The sequence below is a fragment of the Chamaea fasciata genome, unplaced genomic scaffold, assembly GCF_029207755.1.
Source record: "Chamaea fasciata isolate MVZ Bird 193981 ecotype frontalis unplaced genomic scaffold, bChaFas1.0.hap1 SCAF_6, whole genome shotgun sequence".
In the NCBI taxonomy this organism is placed as follows: Eukaryota; Metazoa; Chordata; class Aves; order Passeriformes; family Sylviidae; genus Chamaea; species Chamaea fasciata.
Genome location: NW_027094091.1, coordinates 71,037,348 through 71,057,655, shown reverse-complemented (window position 1 = coordinate 71,057,655; position 20,308 = coordinate 71,037,348). Strand labels below are relative to the sequence as shown.

At 44.4% G+C, this 20,308-nt stretch overlaps 1 protein-coding gene across 25 annotated transcripts in view; it reads right to left on the bottom strand.

The window, feature by feature from the left end:
- ANK2 (ankyrin 2) overlaps positions 1-20,308 on the bottom strand; it is a 181,915-nt gene that overhangs the window by 73,225 nt on the left and 88,382 nt on the right. For 16 of the 25 annotated variants that reach the window (XM_066184811.1, XM_066184814.1, XM_066184835.1 and 13 more), the window contains exons 6-15: positions 19,050-19,235; positions 18,576-18,599; positions 16,660-16,758; positions 15,400-15,498; positions 7,400-7,498; positions 6,590-6,787; positions 3,685-3,783; positions 3,414-3,512; positions 914-1,012; positions 491-688 (exon numbers count right to left, since the gene is read on the bottom strand). In XM_066184811.1, coding sequence (XP_066040908.1) covers positions 491-688; positions 914-1,012; positions 3,414-3,512; positions 3,685-3,783; positions 6,590-6,787; positions 7,400-7,498; positions 15,400-15,498; positions 16,660-16,758; positions 18,576-18,599; positions 19,050-19,235 — 1,200 coding nt within the window. The remainder of the gene's footprint in view (positions 1-490; positions 689-913; positions 1,013-3,413; positions 3,513-3,684; positions 3,784-6,589; positions 6,788-7,399; positions 7,499-15,399; positions 15,499-16,659; positions 16,759-18,575; positions 18,600-19,049; positions 19,236-20,308) is intronic. The other 9 variants (XM_066184826.1, XM_066184823.1, XM_066184820.1 and 6 more) reach the window with 3 other exon arrangements.

Genomic DNA, 20,308 nt, shown 5'->3' with positions numbered 1-20,308 from the left:
GCATTCGATGTGACTAGGCAGATGCTGACTTCTGTTTTAGGAACATTCCTTTCAGCTAGCACAGGGCAGAATTATTTTGCTATTTAAGTAAATAAGTTATTGAAGAATAAAAGGAGGCCTGTTCATAAAAAAAAAACGTGTCATTGCCATCCCCCTTTACTTTTTTGGAAATTCTGCCCAAAAAAGCTGTGCCTGTAAGACAAAGGGAAAGTGAGAAACAAGGACATTTAGAACCTGTTGGGACCGTATATTTATCAAGATCTGCATTTGGCTTCAGTGGCAACCAAACCCAATTTTAGATGAGAGCAAAGTAAGTTGAAATTCAATTAACTTGTGACACGTTACTCCCGTCTACCGGATTGTTGCCGATTAAACGAGAACACAACAAAAGGCCCAAACTACCTCAGTTTCTCAGTGTGAAAGCACACTCGCCACGAGGCAGACCCGTTCCTGTGCCACTGGCACGCGGACGCGGAGAGTTTTGCCTCACCTTGGTGGACATGGAGTGCGAGGCGCCCGCCTCGAGGAGCACGGAGGCCACGTCGAGCTGCCCCTCGCGGGCAGAGATGTGCAGCGGGGTGTAGCCGTTGGTGGTGGCGGCGTCAGGGTGGGCCATGTGCTGCAGCAGCAGCTGCACAATCTCCGTCTTGCCCAGGCGAGAGGCGATGTGCAGTGGGGTCTGTTCTTCCTACAACTCAAATCGAGTGGGTCGTTAGTGCTACGGAGCCACCCTGAGCACAGCGTCCTCCCCGGTCCCCACAGACCTTCCTATGCATTTGTCTTGCAGAGTCATAGGAAGCGATAACAGGAAAAAAAAAACAAAACAGAGTAATGGAGAAGAGGAAGGTGGTGAGTGATTCTTTCCACCATGGTTTTAAGAGGAAAAAAAAACCACTGTCAGCAGAACACCTACCCTGGCTCGGGCATCAACCAGGGCGCCGTTCCTCAGGAGGCAGCGAACCACTTCCACCTGCCCGGCACGTGCTGCCATGTGCAATGCAGTTTCTCCACGCTGCAGGAAAGCAAAAGCATTTCAGTGTCCTAAACCGAAGAAAGATCTTTGCCAGTGTCAGTCCCACCCACGACTATTGGTGCTGAGACCCATCCTTCTTGCCAGCTGAGACTCTGGCTTCAGCTCCAGGGCGAGGTGTACGCGTCACTGCAGCTGGGAATGCCTTGGTTTGCCAGCTGCCCAATCCCAGACAAACACAGCCTCAACCACTGAGAGCCAGAATGAAAATCCTGGCTTAGGAAAATTCTGTCAGATAGACCGGCCCTGGTGACATATGTCCCTCAGCTTTGTACGTAACAGGGCATCGGCTCGTGTGCCGCACAGGAGCTGAGAGAACACTGAGCCTGTCTCTCTCGAGGGATTGCACGGCACAGGAGCCTCAAGATGGAAGGGATTTTTCCAGATGGTCCCTTCCTGCGCACTGTGTGGAGCTGGCAGCATTAAGAGGCCTTGCAACGGCTGAGCACGACTCAGTCAGCACACGCAACATGTAAAATCCATACTCAGCAGTGTGGCTCTGTCTCCAGGCTGTGGAATCAATCTTGTTTCAAGCCTTTTGTGGCCCACAGAATTTGAAGAATATGAAATTTTGAAAAGCTGACTGAAGCAATATGGAATTTCAGATGAGGAATATTCAAAGCATTTACTTTTTTGGATAGGTTTTCAAAGAAACACTGAAAATGAGGATTTGTTGAGGACAGCATTCCTAGTTTAATTGGGCTCTGTCCTTTGAGTGCAGTGGTCCCCGTGCAGCTCACCAGCATCTGGCACATCAGGTCCTGGGACAGCTCCACGACCAGGAGCTCCATTCATCTGTTACATCATGAGATCACAGCAGGAGCCACCATTTCTCTGTGTTAGTTGTTCATATTTCTTACACCAGAGCTGGAGAATATTCTCCTTTCTCCCCTCAACTACCAATTAAACTGCAACTGCCAAAACGAACACTGTAGTCAAGAAGTTTTACATCAGAATGAGGAATCGTGTCTTCTTGTCCTTGTCTAGAGGCAGCCTTAGCTACTCTGCTAATAGGAACTTTTAATTACAGCGAACCCACTTCACCAGGAGTCGACTTAGATTGTCATTTAAAAATAACATTGTATTAGCAGCTGTGATTAGTAGGTATGCAACAACAAAATCCCACAGCCCTAGCTACAAATTTTAATAATTTTAATAATTCCATCTATATATAAATTTTATTACCTGAAGGATGAGCTGTTTAATATGTGAAAAACACTCTAAAGATCAAATTTCTGCAATGACCCTTTTGTGCATGAATTAGCAAAGCAATTCAGGTTTTGGAAACAGTAATTCAACAGGGAACCTCAGTTTACTAAGTGAAAGCCAAGACACTTGTGTAGGAGAAATTGTAAAGTGTTAAACTGTGCACACAAATGCCTGGTAACACAATATTTTTAACAGCTTCCACAAGAATTTTGTGTTTGTTTTTTATTATCAATAAAGTTCTTCTATAAAGACTGCTTCCATAACAAGGTATGAAAAGTCTGTTCTAATGATTCACATAAACAATTCGGCATGCTAACAATTTCACTGGGTTCCATGTAAGATTTTTCTGGCTGAGAAAAACTAATGAGTCCAGTGTACCAGGATTACTAAATTTTTGTTGTTTTTGTTGTTGGGAACACTTACCTATAACCTTATGTACTGGAAAAAAAAGCTGCTTTGCAAGTACAGGTTGTCCCAAGTTGAATACTTTTTTATACTGACAAATTCAAACAGCAAAATATCTTATGAAATACATCTCAGAAAATTATAATGTTGTTTTTGATGGGGTGGTTTTGGTTTTTTTTTTTTTTTTGGTAGCTAGGCTGTTGGTATACAAACACTGATTTCTATGGTAAGTCAGGTTCTGCATTTTGTGTTATATCCCAAAGGTCACATTTTCCAGATTTAAATCACCAGTCCCTGGAATTTCCTGTCTAAAAGGAGCATCTTGAGTTTCCCAGTTTTGCTTTTTGCTTATTTGCTGGGGTTTAAGCATTTGATACTCTCTCACTGACAGGAATGACACAAGTTCATGGCAGCCAGCAAAGTTATGCAGGCAGAAATTAGAGCCATTTGGATTTGAATTTCATCCCTCAGAACAGAAACACAGACTTTGTGGGATTTGGCTTATAATCCATTTTGGATGTTTTTGGTGAGCGTTGTCTGTTTCTAAGGAAAACTTTACCTACTCAAACATTGTTGTAGAGCACATGAAACCAGAGATGGCTTAGGACACATGCAGCCATCACTTTCCCCTCTTCACTAAAAATGCTGCAATAATTTGCCCTAAAATGCAAAAAAGCATCATTAAAATGTGACCTTGGGTTGAGCTAGATGGTAACCAGAGTCTTTCTGTGGGTCCTGAGCAGATGGTTCTAGTGAAAGCCATACTCACAATGTTAGTGACATCGGGAGAGGCTCCGTTCTGCAGCAGAAGGAGGACTATGTTCAAGTGGCCCATAAATGCAGCCACATGTATTGGTGTGAGGCCCGACTGCGAAACAAAGCAAGAGCAGTTTTACTCCTCTGCACGGCTGGAGGGGTGGGCTTCTTCGTTTAAATAAAACATACGGGAAAGTGAGGAGAGACGGAAAGAAGGAAGCAAAAAAGGAGAGAGAGAGAGAGAGAGAAGGAATGTTTCTGCAGGACACGAAACATTTTGCTACCTCTGTTATAGCCTGGATTGAGGCCCCATATTTCACCAGGAGTTCCATGACTTTGATGCGATTTTTCTTGCAGGCAATGTGCAGTGGAGTAAAACCATTCTGTGCAAAAGACAGTGATGTTAGTTAGAAACATGCAGCTACACTTCCCACGCAGCTCCACGCTGGCACACTGGGAGCACGAGGGTTAGACTACCACAAGCAACTGTTCTCTAAGCACAGCAGGTGATAAATTGCAGACATCTCCCACTATCTGAGGCACAACGAAGCAGTTCTGCTGCTTTCTTCCCAGGCAGTGGGGAGAAAGAGAACCTCCGCCTCCACATTTCACAAACATACGTCCGTCCTGACTGCCCACTCTGTGTGTGTGTGTGCATGTGCTTCCTGAGGCTGCACAGGTGTCTGTGAGGAGCGTTCCCAGCGCTTCCCAAGGTGGCCTAACACAAGGGAAATCTAAGGAATTACAGTGAACACTTAAGAATCAATGCCTTTATAAAGCGTTTTCCATATCTCTCTAGGAGAGGCGTGGAATCAGGGAAGGTTTGGGTTGGAAAATCCCATCTCGTTCCACACGCAGGGACGCCTTCCATTATCCCAGCTTGCTCCAAGCCCCATCCAACCTGGCCTTGGACACTTCCAGGGATGGGGCAGGCACAGCTTCTCTGGGCAGCCTGTGCCAGGGCCTGCCCACCCTCACGGGGTAGAATTTCTCCCTAATAGCTAACCTAAATCTACTCTCTTTCAGTTTGAAGCCACTTAAACCGAGAGAGAGAGAGGAACCAAGTACTTCTTCCAGATTCCACCTTAATCTGTCTTTTTACTTGAAATCTAAGGATCTGTGTGTGTTTATTTTTATATTTATACATCAACCTAAAGAGCAGTATCCATGTGTGTGTGTGTGTGTGTACATTCTGAGGTACCTAAAACAGAGAACCACCCCTTCAGCTGCGGTGTCATGATAGTCTGATGACAGTTAATGCAGGTTAAGTGTGCGTCTGAAGCTGAACAAACACGTTACTCACGGCACGTGAACATTTTAGTCAAAAGCACAGGTAACATTTTTTTAGCTGGTGTTGAAAAATTGCTACATTTTCTAATGAAGAGCATCAGTATTGCCAAACAATCAACCAGCAGTAACCAGAACCTAGCAGTGAAATCTTAGTTTATGGGAAGAGGTAACCACGTGACAATTATTCTACAGGCCGCTTCTGTTAAAGGAAATATTAATTACTAGCTCATTTGAAGGTGCTCTAAAGCATATACACATTGAAAAAGGTGAGAATTCACGTAGTGCTTGTATCCCCAAAGCATTTTGCAAATATTAACAGATTTTTTTTAACGTAGCTGCAAATGAATTCTTTGTAATATTTATTCCATCACTGAACTCTGTTTCTCCAATTTCTAAAGAAAGAATCAAAACCATTTGATATTTTACCTCCCACACAACATCTCTCAATATATTTCATAGGGAGTTTTACTGTTTCAGAAGTTTCCATATTTTTCACTGAATTTCACGGCCTCAGTTGATTTAATTTTGCCACTTCTATTTCAGTGAGAAACAGTTTGACGGGGGAGAGGAGAAGGCAGACAAAAATGTATCACTAACAGAAATTACGAGCTTCATTTAATATATTAAACACTATCAACAAGCCAAAGGCGACAAGTCCCTGATGGGAGAGAGAGAAAATGAGGGAGGGAGGGAGGGGAGGGTAGAGAAAAACCAGTTTGGTGGGAAGAGGCAGCAGCTCGAGGGTGTTCTCCTTTTGTTTCACAGGGAGGGAGGCAGGGAGAAAGGGGAACAGAAGATATATTTCTGGCCATGGAAGGAAAGAAAGAAGAGGCAGGGAGTGTGTGTGGGTAGCTGAGGAAAGTGCAGCTAGAGTTAATCCGAAGACTGGCAAGAAAAACAAGCGAGGACAAAAACAGTGTCAAAAGAGATTGACCAAGGGAGCATGGCACTGAGAAAAACAAAGCAAGAAAAGCGTAAGAGGAGGAAGCAAAAGGGGCTATGGGATTTGTGGGTATGGAAAGGCCAAGAAAAATGAGGGGGCAGAAGAAAATGGTGTCAGCTCCAAAGAAGTAAAGGACAGGGAGAGCCAACACAGAAACCCAGAGCGGGTCCTGCTGGGGGATGCACCCAGCAGTGCCCTGCAGTGGGGCTACTGTGGAGGCCCCAGTGCAGCTGGCAGTGGCGGAACTCTGGCCACGCAGGAGCATCTCAAGTGTTCACAGACTCTCTCTCCCTGACAGAGTGCAATTTATTGGTACCTGAACTCCCAGCCAGCTAACAGGTCCTAGTAGAGAAAATTGTAATCTGCTCTGTCCTTGGATACATAAAAGGCTCAAAATATTTACAGAGTCAAATGTGACGTTTTCCCCCTGTTAGGGGCAATGCTTTGATCAGTGAGAAAAAGGAATCATACCTGGTGTCCTGTAAGCATAAGAATTGTTTTTTGGAAAGAAAGAAAAACGGCACCTAATAGAGGGAAACGTCATAATTTGATAAACGCAGAAATACTAGCTTTATAACACGTTTTCCCTATGCCGTTTAACCTACTAATTCAGTTGCAAGCCCAGAAGTTATTTGTGCGTTGTATCACCCGCTTTGGAAAACTGAACCGTTAATTCAGTAAAACACCAACGCATACATCAACATCAGCCGGAACCAGCTGTGACTTAAGGGACTCTGCAGAGCTTCCAGAGCCGACACTACAGCCACGTGCCACGGGGCATGTTCCGTGACCAGGCCGAAGGATACAAGGCACAGCACTGGGAGCCAGCAGGTGTGACAGCCCCATGGCTACTGCACCTATTTAAGGCTGTGGAGTTGGCTGAGAGTTCTCGCTCAGCTTTCCTGGAAAGAGCTAGCAGGCAGCTTTGTTACACGACCCAGGTGGGACAGGTTTACCAGGGCACGGGCGTTGGGGTTGGCTCTCTTGTCCAGCAGCAGTTTGGTGACACGGTAGTGGCCGCAGTGAGCGGCCACGTGCAGGGCAGTCAGGTAGTCCAGCGTCACGTCGTCCACGGGAGCCTTGTGCTGCAGCAGGTGCTTGACACATTCCACGTGGTCCCCCTGGGCCGCCATGTGGAGTGGGGAGAGTCCATTCTGTGACAGAGGAGAACAGAACAGCAGCTTCTAGTGACCCCCACTTCGACTGGCACATATGAGAAGGACGTTTGTTGCTGTGAGCCGCTGCTCAGTGGGCTCTGATATTTCACAACTAACATCCTCTCACTAGTTTCACCAAAGAGAGAGAACTTGAAGGAAACGCGTTAATTTTAGATGTTATGTTTTCCAGATGTGAGAAAGGACACACTGAAATGGTCCATAAAAACAATCAGGAGAAACGGTCCTCATTATCACATACGAGGGATCAGAAAATATGTACCAGGAATCACCTCACAGGAGTGACTGACCCAGTTTCACATCTCTGTGTACTACAGGCTCAGGAAGCAACACAAGGGAAGTGCTGGCAGCAGCATTCCACATCATGTGTTTAGTCTCAGACAAGAGAGAGGGGCAAACAGGTGTACACTTTTCATATATTTGAGAAGGATTATGCAAGAAAACCTTATTTTGGACCATTCTACCCATTAATACATCTCCTTTGGGAGGACAGTTACACTCCCGTCTTCCTCCTTGTCCTCTCGGCGGCACTGAAGGCTCTGTGGAAGGTTACAGGGGTGTTCCATGCTCTAACAGGGCGCACACACACACCTTGGTCCTTGCCAGCAGCGGGGCACCTCGCTCCAGGAGCAGCTCCACAACCTGGTCGTGGCCACTTCGTGCCGCACAGTGCAGTGGGGTGAGTCCATCCTTAAAGTAAAAAGGAGAGAAAACAAATGAGCACGTCCCCAGCTGTTTGTCCCGGCACTCTGGGGAACAACCTGACGGGAACGCAGCCCCACACGTGTGAAAAAGCTCCTTTTTTGACTCCTAACTGAAGCTGGCTCCACAGCATGAAGTTTCATCCCTGTTCTTCCTTGCACCAGTAAAGGACACTCTGAGGTTACTGTTTGAGAGAGGAAGCCCATTGTGTGCTGAAATTCCTTCTCAAAGGATAACGTGAGGGTGCACTCCCCTCCCTCCCCTCTCCGTGGCTTTGAGGCTGCATTGCCTCTCCCTGGATAATGCCTGCTGGGGTTGAGGATGCTCCATAAAGCAACCAATGTCCTTTGGATTGCTTTGGACGCAGGGATGAAACAAGTGATATTCATACTAGAAAAAATCTGCTCTAGAATCTTCTTTTGCTTTTAAACAGGCACCAAGATAAAGAAGATTTTAAAACAAGAGAAAAAGAAAGAAGCAAACGGAACCAAACCTTTCACTTCTGAAACTGAGGGGTGAACACAGAGCTGACAATTCTATTCTAAAATTGCTGTCAGACCACCAACTCCACAATAGTTTTTTTTTCCATTGCAGAACACCATTCTGCACCTAAAGACTTGCTCAGGCTACTAGTAATGATCACAGCAGTGGTAGCAAAAGACGTGTTGATGAACTACTATTTGGATGGCAGAATGAATTCCAGGTAGCTTTCGTATAGTTTGGACTTCATGCAGAAAAACAGTACGAGGCTAGAAAAACGGCTGTGAAAGAATGTTAATGCTGAATGACAGAAAAAAGGTAACACATAGGACATGAAAAGCCAAGTTTTCAGCTCATTAGCCCTCAGAATTGTTCCAGCACGCACTCGGGTGTCATCAACACTCACTCAACAGGGGTGGCTTTACAAAGGTGAAACGAGAGGAGTTTTTAATCCCAAGAAAAGCCTTCTCCCCTTGAGACATGCAGCTCATCTCGCGTTACATCGACGCTGTTATTCTAAGGGGCCCACTGAAGAATCCAGTAACAGCTTGATTAAGAGGAGAATGTACTGGCCTGAATTATTCAGAGGCTAAAAAAAGTAACAAAACTGTAAAAACACGGCACTAGGGATGAGTCGGTGACCCTGCTTCATACGCAGATGGACTGTTTACCTTGCTGGGGTTTTGGAGGGAACCTGCATCACTATGTTTTAAAATTCCAAGTCGCTCTAGACTCCACAGTGCCATTGCAACCGCAATCTTATCTCGGCGAGCACTGCCCTGTAACACCCTACAAAAGACAGCTCTGAGAAGCAGAGCCTCTCTCACGCCAGGTTTCCAAAGCAGGGAGCCCTTTCCAAGTGAGCAGCGCCACAAAGCTCCACAGCTGCAAGGAGCTCAAGTCTGCAGGAGGAATTTTTCTCCCTTACTCGTCTACTTTTTCCAGAGGCTTTTGAGACACACCGATGGGGTTAAGCGTGCCTTGGTGCTCGCTGTCCCAGAGGCATCCCTAAATCCCACAGACCCGCGCTGAAATTCCACAGATGGAAGATGGAACCCAAAACCAGAACTCATGGCCTTCAGCATTGGCAGGTGGGGTCGGTGTGAAGAATTAGGTGGAACTACTTTACTTGGTTTTTTTATGCACTGAACCTCCAGAGTCCTCTACACCGAGTCTTTGACCAACGGAGGTATTTTATCATCTCATTACCAGAGGGATTCCTACAGATATCTCCCACTGGCATTAACAAGGTAAGAATACATTCCAAATGCATTTCTAGGGAAGGTATTTATTCGGTATTTCTTTCCAGTTTCTGGCCTTTTGTGCTCTACATTTTTAATCTACGTGGGAGGTTCACTTTCCCTATCTGCATGGTGGGTTTGATGTTACTCTATCTAATAAAACAGCAAAAAAAAAAAAAAAAAGAAAATTGTGTGAGTCCTTGAACAAAAGCAGGACAAATCCCGAGAGGGAGAAAAAGAAGAAAAATATAAGCTAAGAAGGACATCAACTCCACAAGAATGTCTGGCTAAAATAAAAATAAAAATAATAAAAAACCAACTTTAAATAATTTAAAAACATGATTTCTTCTTTGTTCTTATCTACAATTCCCTTTAAGAGCAGAGATAGAAATTTGCTCCCCATCCTATTCTACCCTGCCGTAGCTGTTTTGAGGACTTCCCACAGAACCCTCTTCCCTTTCTTTCTCTGCTCTGAGGAAAAGAACATATCTATTTTAAAATCATTGCATATTTAATGCTTTAAATTCTTTTGCTTATATCTTTTATTCAAGGATGAGGGAAATTGCAAAGAGAGGGAGCTGTTGTAATAGAAGAATTAGTACAGAAAACAGTGCAGACAAGCTGACATAAGCTAACAGGAAGAGACACACCGGTGTACCAAACTAATCCTTTTTTTGCACCATTGTCTCTTTGCCATGAGCCTCGTTGCCCTCAAATCAGCTTCAGGAGTTGCCCTAAGTACTTTGTCAATCATTCCTTTGCTAATTGAAGAAAATACAGTGACAGGCACATCATTTGGCAGGACATCCAGTTCTGGGTCAGAGGGACGCAGACTTTGAAGCACAGATAACGGATATCCTGTAAACACAAAGGCTGCCATGCCAGGAGACAAGAAATTCGGCAGTTTTGTGTTTAAAGAAGTTCAACAATTACATCCTCACCCTGGATTGTGTGGAATGAAGAGCTAAATGTTTCCATCTCCCCAGTGACGTCGCACACCTGGTGTTCTGCTGTTCCCACACGTGGTTCTCTCCTAACTCACACCCTGTGATGTAACCGACGGCTGGGTCACCCCTACAAATGTCAATGCAATCCCTTCTGTGCTCACGGAAGCCGGGAAATTCCACCAATCCTAACCATCTCTAAAACGGTTCTCAAAATAGAAGGAAAACTTGCACTTTTCTCCCTTGAAAAATCAATCACCGGTCATTTTTTCAACCTGCAAAATTAATTCTGAATTCTGTGCACGACTCCTAACGGTACAGCTCAGAAAGATGAATTATTCGGTCATTTCACAAATGCTTTCTTTCAGCTTGGCAGAGACGCTGAGACAAAAAAAAAGAAGCTGTGCTTATGAGGGATTTTTAATGGGGAATGGTGTGGGCAGCACATTCACAGGACAGTTGCTCACATTCAGTGCTCATCCCACCAAAAACTGATGATAGACATGAACAGCAAAGGCCAAATTATCAACCAATCATTCTAAACCGCAGTTGCGTGCTCTCATTTTCATAAGGGTGAAGTAAAATTGCAGCGTTTCGCATGTCAAACGTGCAAAATTGTCTAAATTTTCCTGACAAATACAGGGCTTTTAATTTGTTCATTTTTCATTACGACTAAACCTCATCTCTTTAAAAATGAACGAGGCGAGTCTCCCTCTTGCTCCAAGCTCTTGGCATAATTAAACACGCTGTAAAGTATTCCTCCAGGTCTGCCAATCAGCACAAATTTGAAAAATACACCGAAAAAGATACCATGTGCTTGCTTGAGTACTAAGATAGTAACATAAATAACTCCAAATAAGTAATTTTCTACACAACTAGCTTACACAATTCATACAACCCCCCTTCCCACTCCCTTGTAAACATTATACGAAGCCACTGAATTTTTAATAGGAAATATCTGCGCTGTGATTAGATATTTATAATCTGACGTGGCTTTAGGAACAGCAGAAGCTGCCAATGAATTATTGCTGCTCTGTGCACGTAGGAAGATGAGGAGAAAATGTCACAGCAGCATTAGTGCAGGAACAAACACCCCACAGATCGCGGTACCAAGGCAGGGCCAGGATCCTGCTACAGCGGTTACCACTCCCATGTGGAAACGGCAGAGCCGAGCCTATTTTGTCAGGAGGCAGATGTACCAAAGGAGATATTATTACTAATAAATCTCAGTAGGTTCCCAGAACGGGCGTTAAGGGGTGTCTGAAGCACATTCCCCACAAAAAAACCCCAAACCAAACTGACCAAAGCCAAGCTGTGCCGCCCACAATTTCCTTCCCTTTCTTTTCCCGTCGGTACCGTTCACCTCCATGAGTGACCTGCCTCTTCTCTCAGCTGCAGCTGAGCCTCCTCCTCTCCATGGCCCTTCTCCAACCCAAATGGTGCAGCAGACCTTCTCCCACCATTCCCACGCCTATCCCTGCTCCAGCTCCAGCTGCCACGCTCCGGGCACACAACGTGCTTACTTTCTCGCACAATAAGCTTTCCCTTCCGAGACTAGGTGCTCTCTTTCATTCCACGGATTTGATTCAGCTGTAAATATTCAGGATGAAAGCCCGCAAGAGGAGACTTAAGAAAAGTCCCAGAGAAAAAAATAAAAAAATCTAATTTCAATGTTGGCAAGATTGAATAGGAAGAGCACAAAATGTGTGACAGCTCCAGTGGCTGAGACAGGTGAGAATGTTCCTCCCCCTCTGAAAGGGTGTTTGCTGACTCCCACAAAAATGGAAATTCCAGCAAGGTGATAAAAGCCTGTGAATAAACCTGTATTTTAAAAGCCATAAAGCATGCAGAACTGAAAAGGCCTCATATTCTTTTTTCTTTTTTTTTTCCCCATGCAATTTATAGAGAGAGATGATAAAAATAGAGATAATACAAAAACTGAATTCAGAAAGAATATTCCTAAAACCTTGTAACGGCCAGCAACGTTTTCACACTCTGAAGGTGCATACTGTTATCCATCATATGAGGACTTTTTTTAATAGAAATACACGTGTTTTGGCCGTGCTAAAACTGCTTTCAAATGCTGACAATAATTCTCGCTGTAAGAATCCTTAGTGTGCTCCAGGAAGGCTGTAAATGCTTTCCTTCCCTCAAAGTGAGAACTGGTAATTGCCACGCTACCCTTGATCACCTGACGGTGAATTAATCATAAATTAAACTTTCCACCACCTTTCGGAGAGCAAATTTCCCCACAATTTTTCTGACCCCCTAACGCTAACTAATCATCAGAATCTGCACGGCTCAGAATTCTGGCCAAATATTAAAAATTTAAACAAAATTCTTACTAATGTAAGAGAATGTATAGAGAATCGAGTAAAATTTTTATTATGAAATGTTTTAGTACAGGAAATTTTACCCATTAATTATTTAGTGAAAAAAAGTCCAGGGAAGGCTTGTACGTAAATGGAAGTTGCAGAACATTTACCAGATATTATATAATAATATGTGTTAACGTAATAGTGTAATATTTTATTATGACATGATAATTATCTACTGCTAAAGGTGACATTTTGTTATTATATAATATTATAATATTATCTTTAATGGACTGTACTAATAAAAGTACCTTATTATTGTATTTGAGGATGGAGTTTCCATTTTTGCTTTGGATACAACATAAAAGAGAAATCAAATTTCACATTTCAAAAACTTAGTTAAGACTTGGCTGAGAAAAAAAATGGTAGAACTTGCAAAAAAAAAAAAAAAAGTAAAATATTATTTTAGAATACGTAATTGTGTCAAGAGATTTACCAGCGCTTCTACGCTTTTATGGCTTTGTGAGAAATGCCGTAAAATTTCAGCAAACACGTTCTGAAATGTATAGAAACTAAAAATACTAATTCCTGCAGAAAGCAGAGCTTTCCTTTGACATGCTGCATTAACTCCGGAACAGCAGGACACATGCATCATTTACTCCCTTTGAGGAACAGACATTTTAATTTCTATTTTTAGACAACACAGGGGCTCCTAAAGAATCATTCCAACGGAACACTTTCAAACATAGAAGGCTCTCGCAGATCAGCTTTGCAAAACTGAAGTACCGAAGCTCATCTGCAATCCGCTAAAATAAGTTTTTGCATCTTAATTTATGCAGCATCAGATGTCGTATAACAAAGCAAGCTAAAAATAAACGGAACGAAAGCAGTGAGGCCTGTTTAAACTGAAGAGCTTATTTTGATGTGGTGCGGAGCACAAGAACTTGGCAGCGGAACATCCCGGTATTTTAATTCTGCTGTTTCGCAGTGACTGTGACCTGCAGGAAGAAGGCAGGCGGTGCGTTCCTGGGAAGCCAAGGGAAGGCAGCAGGGAAGGCAGGGAGTGTTAGTACCGCCGCGGACAGAGCGCATGCACCGCACCCCTGCCTCCTCCACGCCGTACGGACTCACAGCCAGAGGCAGGCACAGCAGGTGAGTGGACAGGGAGAACAGGGACACAGCGAGATAACAAACAGCTGACGCCAAGACACGGACAGCACAACCAAAGCTCTGGAATCTTCCACACCACGAGGCGCACGCTGACCGCCACCGTGAGCCTGGGAGCAGGGAAGAGGTAGAAGGTGGAGGAGCTGTGCTGGGGAGCCTGCGCAAGCTGGGATACGTGTGCCTCAGGATACCTGTATGGGTTTCCAGGGATATCTTTGCACTGACATATCCAACCCGTGTAGCAGCTGACACAGGGCAGGGAGCTGAGACAATGGGAAGACTCTAAAATTGGTCTGTCCCACCTACGTTGGGCAAATCCTGATCTCTCAGATACATCCACAACTGTGCTCAACATTTGCGGGCGAGCAGGGATGGGAAAACGCCTCAACCCCTTAAAATCCAAAACATCCCTCACAACCATCTGTGTCAACTCGTCTAGAACAATATCTAACTACTGAACAGGAAATAGGTGAATTCAATACTGCCATTCCAAAGGCCACATGAACTATTTCCGTATGACATGCTTAGGGGCATGTGCAATGCCCTGACTGAAGTATGATATTAGCACTTCATGCCTCTTTTCCATGAGATTTTAGGTGTTTATTGTGGGAAATGCGAGCAGGGGTGATTTGCTGCACACCTGCTCGAGAGGCAGCTTTTTCCATCAGCAGTAGTTTTTAAAATAAAATAAAAAAAAAAAAAATAGTGAGATATCATTTCATAATCAGAAACCAAATCACAACTGTATACAGAGCTCAAAACAATCACGACTGTCTTCTGAGCATATGAAGCAACAAATGGTGGATGTAATTAATATCCAAGTAACTGCAGAGGTTAAGTCAACCCCAAGGGTAGCTGACTGCAGTATCTTCTACCTTCCTACCAGGTTAAACGAAAACCCTCATGTCCAGATCTAAACTTTGTGTTCTAAAACACTCTTGATCACTTGGACATGTAATTTTGCAGACCAGCTGCCTAGAAACCAGCAGCTCCTAAGAACGAGCCCTGTGCAGCTCAGGCTGAATAAACGATGTTTTCCCAGGTGATTCCAAAGTCCCATTTGAAATAATTAACCCTGCCCATATAAAATGATGTTTGGGTTGTTTGTTGGGGTTTTTTTTGCCCTGAATGACCGTGAAATCACCCATAAATGAAGGGCAGAGAGATGATGTGACATTTCAACGGGACAACTGGGAGGAGGAAGCCAGTGAGAGTCACCTAATTAACACCCCACACTTCGTCTGGGGAAGAGACACATGGCTGCTGGCACTGAGGAGGTTACTTGTCCCCGTATCAGCTCTCCAACAAAAATGGACTGAGCCCACTAGAGCTTCCACAGGGCACACTGCGACCGGCACAGACGTTTAGGGGTCAGGGGACTGAAAGGCTTAGCTGAGTCCAGACCTTCCATTTCCTCCTGCTATGCATCACGTGTGCTGCGCATCATCTTGGGTCATGTAAAGCTGGACCAACTAACAGGCTTATTCCCTAAAACCCACCAGTTTCTTCAGCTTTTCCTAGTATGATGTAGGCAGGTTATACGGGAGAGTAGAGGGAATAGTATTTCTGTCTCCTGCTATCACTAATACCAGCTGTTCTTTAGTCTGATACCGCAGAAAACAGTCTACATAAAACAAACACACACAAAAAAAAAAAAAAAATCCCCAAAAGCAAGCAAGGAAAGAATCCCAGTCCATTCCCCAGAAGGGACAATATCATATTCAGGGAATAGAAAGACTCACCCTGGTTTTGGCATCGATCTGCCCTCCGCGATCCAACAAGAGCTTCACCATGTTTGTGTTCCCCCTTTTGGAAGCCACATGCAGTGGGGTGATCCCATTCTACACCATGAAAAGAACAAACAATGAGCCGGATGGATCTGAAGGTGTGCAATGGGGGTGAATTTGGGTTCGGATCACGAAAAAATGAGACCATCACATCGGAGAGAATAAACGAGAATGTACTAGAGCACCAGAGCTAGGCACACACCATGTAAGCTCGAGTTAGTAATTCCTTCCTGAGCAAGATACCTCCTCCATTGTTTTGGGGTCCTCGAATAAAGGAAGCAGCGCATCTGCCCAAGCAGCAAACATCGCGGCCCCAGGGCCAGACAAATACACAAACATGTATCAGAGCCCCAATGAGCCAAAGGTCACAAAACACTGATGCATTTCAATCACTGCAACGTACACAGAGGACACAAATGCGTCACTCCTACACAAAGGAACCTTCTTGTGTAGTGCCAAGAGCATAAAGGAGTGGTAGGTAGGCTGTGTAGGCTGAAAGTCCTTGAAAACACTTTGGGTGAGGCAAGAGGTAATATTAGCAGCTACTCCAGATTGGAAACAGGAGGGAGCCAGTCTGGAAGGCAGAACCCTAAAGTAATTCAAAGTGTGTCTGGCAAAATTAAACAGCAAACTTGTGACCTGGGAGCTGGGTTGGGATTAGCAGAGGTTTTCACTTCAAACTACGTAACGTGCAACAGCAAAGAGACCGTACTATGTAACTCTGCAGTCGTTTACCATAAAAGAGTAGTCGGGACTAACTAGTTCTTTAATTGTTGAATTTGTATAATAGCAGTATACTTTACTTTCTGATTCTGAAATACAGCTCTATGTGAAAACATCAAATTAAAGTGGTATAGAAAATACTGAATACCGGAAAGCCAATCAATCCTACACGTATTTCCAGAGTACATCTAACAGAGAGAAGAGAGGGAGGGAGTTGAAGCACTATAAGAGCATCAGCTTGCTGGAGCTGGCCAAAGGACCCTGATTCCTCCAGCTGGGAATACTGGCTGTTACACAACTGCCAAGGCCTCCGGCGCATTGCACGGAGACAACCTTTCAGAATTACTGCAAAAAAGACATCTTTGGTCCCAACAGAACTTCAGCCTTGCTTTGCTCCTTCCTTCACTCAGCTCTTGCCTAAGAGCTACCCAAGGAACCCCTCCCATTTCTGTAGGCCTCCAGAAGCAGGAAGATGAAGGGGTGAGTCCGTACCCTGGCTGTGAAGTCGACGGCGGCTCCGCGGTTCAGCAGCAGCGTGGCCACGTTGACGTTGCCGTAGTGCGCGGCGATGTGCAAAGGGGTAAAGCCGCTCTGCAAAGGCAAACAGCCCTCGTTACGGAAATCTTCTCGTACAAGATCACCACGTGAACTAGAACCTGAGTTTAAATTCTGCCCAAACAGTGCATCGTGCCAATTTTATCCAGACCGTGTCCACCTATAACAGGGCACAGCCTTTCAGGCAGAGAGGCCAGCTTTCGGGCGGGAGATTATCAAAAGTGCTTTTCCCTCTTTCATTCCCCAACTCAGACCCCTCCATCAGTGGCCAATAAAAGCAGTTCTCATCACAGAGAATATTAATATATTAGCCATTCTTAAAGAAAATAAAACATGTTCCTTATTACCATTTGGAAGCAACATGGGTCTTTTAGGCTGCATCTACTTATTAGGGCTGGAAAAATGACCACAAAAGCTGTTGGACTTCTTTTACTCCTCTTAGAAATAGAAATACGGACAACGTATTTCCTATGGGGTTTTTCGGTTTGTTTTTGTTTTTCCAAAGCAGTAATTATTCAAAACGTAATTAAAGACTTCGGTTTACATGAGAAAGTACTTAGTAGCACAGTAAAAGGATCATAGTTATTTGTATTTATGTACAGTTTGGATTGCAAGGGAGCTGAAGAAACTTTGCAATCTATAAATCAAAAACTCACATTTTATTTATTGGGCTTTGAATACTACAAGGTGAAACCTGCTCCAGCTATGAGACGTAGAATCGCTTGACAACAACATAAAAAAAGATTAAATTTTCAGAAACTAGGACAGAGAGCAAGCTTTTTTTCTCGTGAGCAATTCAAGTAGAAAGGGTCTTGCTTTTGAGGTTTCCCTGAAGAGCTTTACACTGACTTGATGGGATCTTGCTGATAGTTACAGAAAGGGAGGAATACTTCTGGCTTCCCAACTACAGTGTGCTCTCAGCTAGGTTTCCTTCCTCTCAGTGTGCAAACCACCATTCTAAGCTACTCCTGGAACAAAGGAATGTGGGCACGTGCTGCTCCCCTTGCCATTTCCCTCAGGGAAGAACATGCCCATGGAAGTTGCCACCCTTCAGTTCACATCACTGCTGCCTCCTGGCAGCCTGCTCGTGTGTGCACTCACCAAGAGGGAAGCACCTTCCCATGGGCACGTGCATCCATAATTCATCCCCTCCTCCAGCAGAGAAACTCCATTATTCAAAAGAAGGTATTGAAACAACAGACGCGTTCTTGGAAATTGTTCTTTCTCCTAAAAGTGGCGATGATCTTTCGGGAAAATCCCCGTCCAAGCCAAATCAACCCCATGATTTTTAGTGGAAGTTAATCCATGTAAGAGCTGTCTTATTTACTGCAGGTAGATTCTGAGTACGTACTGTCCCTGAGGGCTTTGCAAAACTTCATGGAAAAAATGGTAATAAGAAGAATGGTAAAAATAAGCAGATGCCCTGAACAAGTTTTTACCTTGGGGAATTTGATTATGCTTATTATTGTGAAAGACGGAAAATTAATTTTACCATTATTCTGGCTGAACCAGACACCCTGATTTAGTTATGCCAAGTGAGTGCATTTTCATAATTAATGAAATTGAGCTAAAAAAGCATCTTTATCCTCTTAGCTCCATTGCTCGCTTCAGACTCCTTTGGACTGATGTCAGTTCTCAAAAATGTCCTTCAATACTGACACAAATAAAAAGAAATTCTAAGGCAAAGGATGAATAAAAATAGGGGTTGTGAGCCACAAATTTCTATGTATTTAAAAAAAAAAAAGGGTCATATCTTCACTTTTATTGCTAAATAATAAAGAAATATCGGCAAAGAGCAGAGAAAATAATCATAAGTAACAGAAAGAATAATTAAAAATTGTTGATCTCGGTACCTCAGTCGTCCTATTCACCATCATCTGATGCAGCATGGTTTGGGAAAAAGAGGAACAACATTAAAGACTGGCCGCAAAACGAAGAACTATGTTGCTTTTTCTGAAATGAGTTACGCTGTTAATTATGGGAAAAGCCATTCAAGCATGCATTAACTTTAAACGCAACCTATGTTCCCGTGGGCAACAAACCAGTGTCCTGTTTAATAGGGAAGCAGTGGCTCTGCTCCCGTTCCAGTGCCTTCCGGTTTGCAAACAACGAGAAAAAGCCGGTTACCAAAGAAATGGGAGGCATAACTAAAAAGTGAAAAAATGAGCGCTCCGTAATTACCGCGTAACTTAACGCCGCAAACTTAAAGGTATTACTGGTGATACTGGTGGAGCAAGCTGTCCTTTCCCGCCGGAGCAGTTCCGTTGCCCCGTGAGGATGCAGGGATTTCAAGGAGCTGCCCCCGGGCCCGCAGCCCGCCCCGTTACCTTGGACTGCACATCGGCGTTGTGGTCGTTCTGCAGCAGCAGCGCCGCCGACTTGGTGTCGTCCTTCCTGGCGGCGATGTGCAGCGCCGGCAGCCGCACCTTGCCCTTGGTGTCGTTCTCCAGCAGGATGGCCACGGCCTGGTTGTGTCCCTGCTGCAGTGCCACAGCCAGAGGGGTGAAACCGTCCTGGGGGGCAGGAAACGGGGGCTGCTCAGCACAGCCGGACGGCCTCGCGGAGCCGCGCCGCGCCCCTTCGCGCGCGCACACCAACTCGGGGAGCACGCTCCCAGCTGTTTCCCACCTCTGCGCTCCATCTCCAGGGACGTGAGATCGGAGCACAACATTTTTAACTCTTCCAAACACCTTCAAAAGGCTTGCAAACATCTGAAATGCTTTGAAAAAATCTTTTACACTTCCAAGCAGTGTTTTTTTAAGTCAGGCGCAAGCAAAGGATCATTCCACAGCATCTCTCTTAATCACTTCTCATCTTAAAATGGGCCACAAAGCGTATTTTTAGCGCATTTTTGGTAAATTTACTGAGCACTGAACAGTGTCGATGCGAAAAATAAAGAGAGAATGTGTTTCTGAATATCTCGCATCTCTGCAAAAAGGAAGAGTTTTAAATGTGTTTGCTGCTGTTCCCATTCCAAGTTACACACGAACCACGAGTCAAGAAATCCAGATCATGTTTAGGAGCATGATTTGAAGGAGGAAAACATTGCATTATTTATATTTTTTCGGAAAAAAGAAAACCAGAAAAATCTCTTTGTTTGCCATTCATCGTTTTAGCTTTGTTTCCAAATTAGTTTGAAATTGTCTTGCTCCTCCACACGTCCCTGGGATGGCCAGTGCTTCAAAATCCATGATAACATGATAGCAGCTTGCTCTCCTGGCTGAAGTAGCAGGGGCCACCAGATATTTCATTCTGATTTCAAACTGAACCCTCGCTCTGGTCATGCATCCTCCCCAAGCACAGGTGTGCCGTAACCACATGAGAGATGGGACAGCATTGCTTTGGAATAGGATTATGGAAAGATGAGAGAAGAATAAAGGCCAAGTTAGGAAGGAATGAGAGCTAACATGTGTTGAAAGAAACATCTGAAGAATTGCCGAGGCAATTTTTCCCCTCAGTAATTGAATAACTTTCTCTCCCTTTTGCGTCGAGCTGTGGGTAGGTGCGTTGTAACAGCGATACCGCTGTGGGTTCTGCCTGTAATAGAGATTAAATTCTGCACAGTGAATTAAAAAGGGAGGAACAG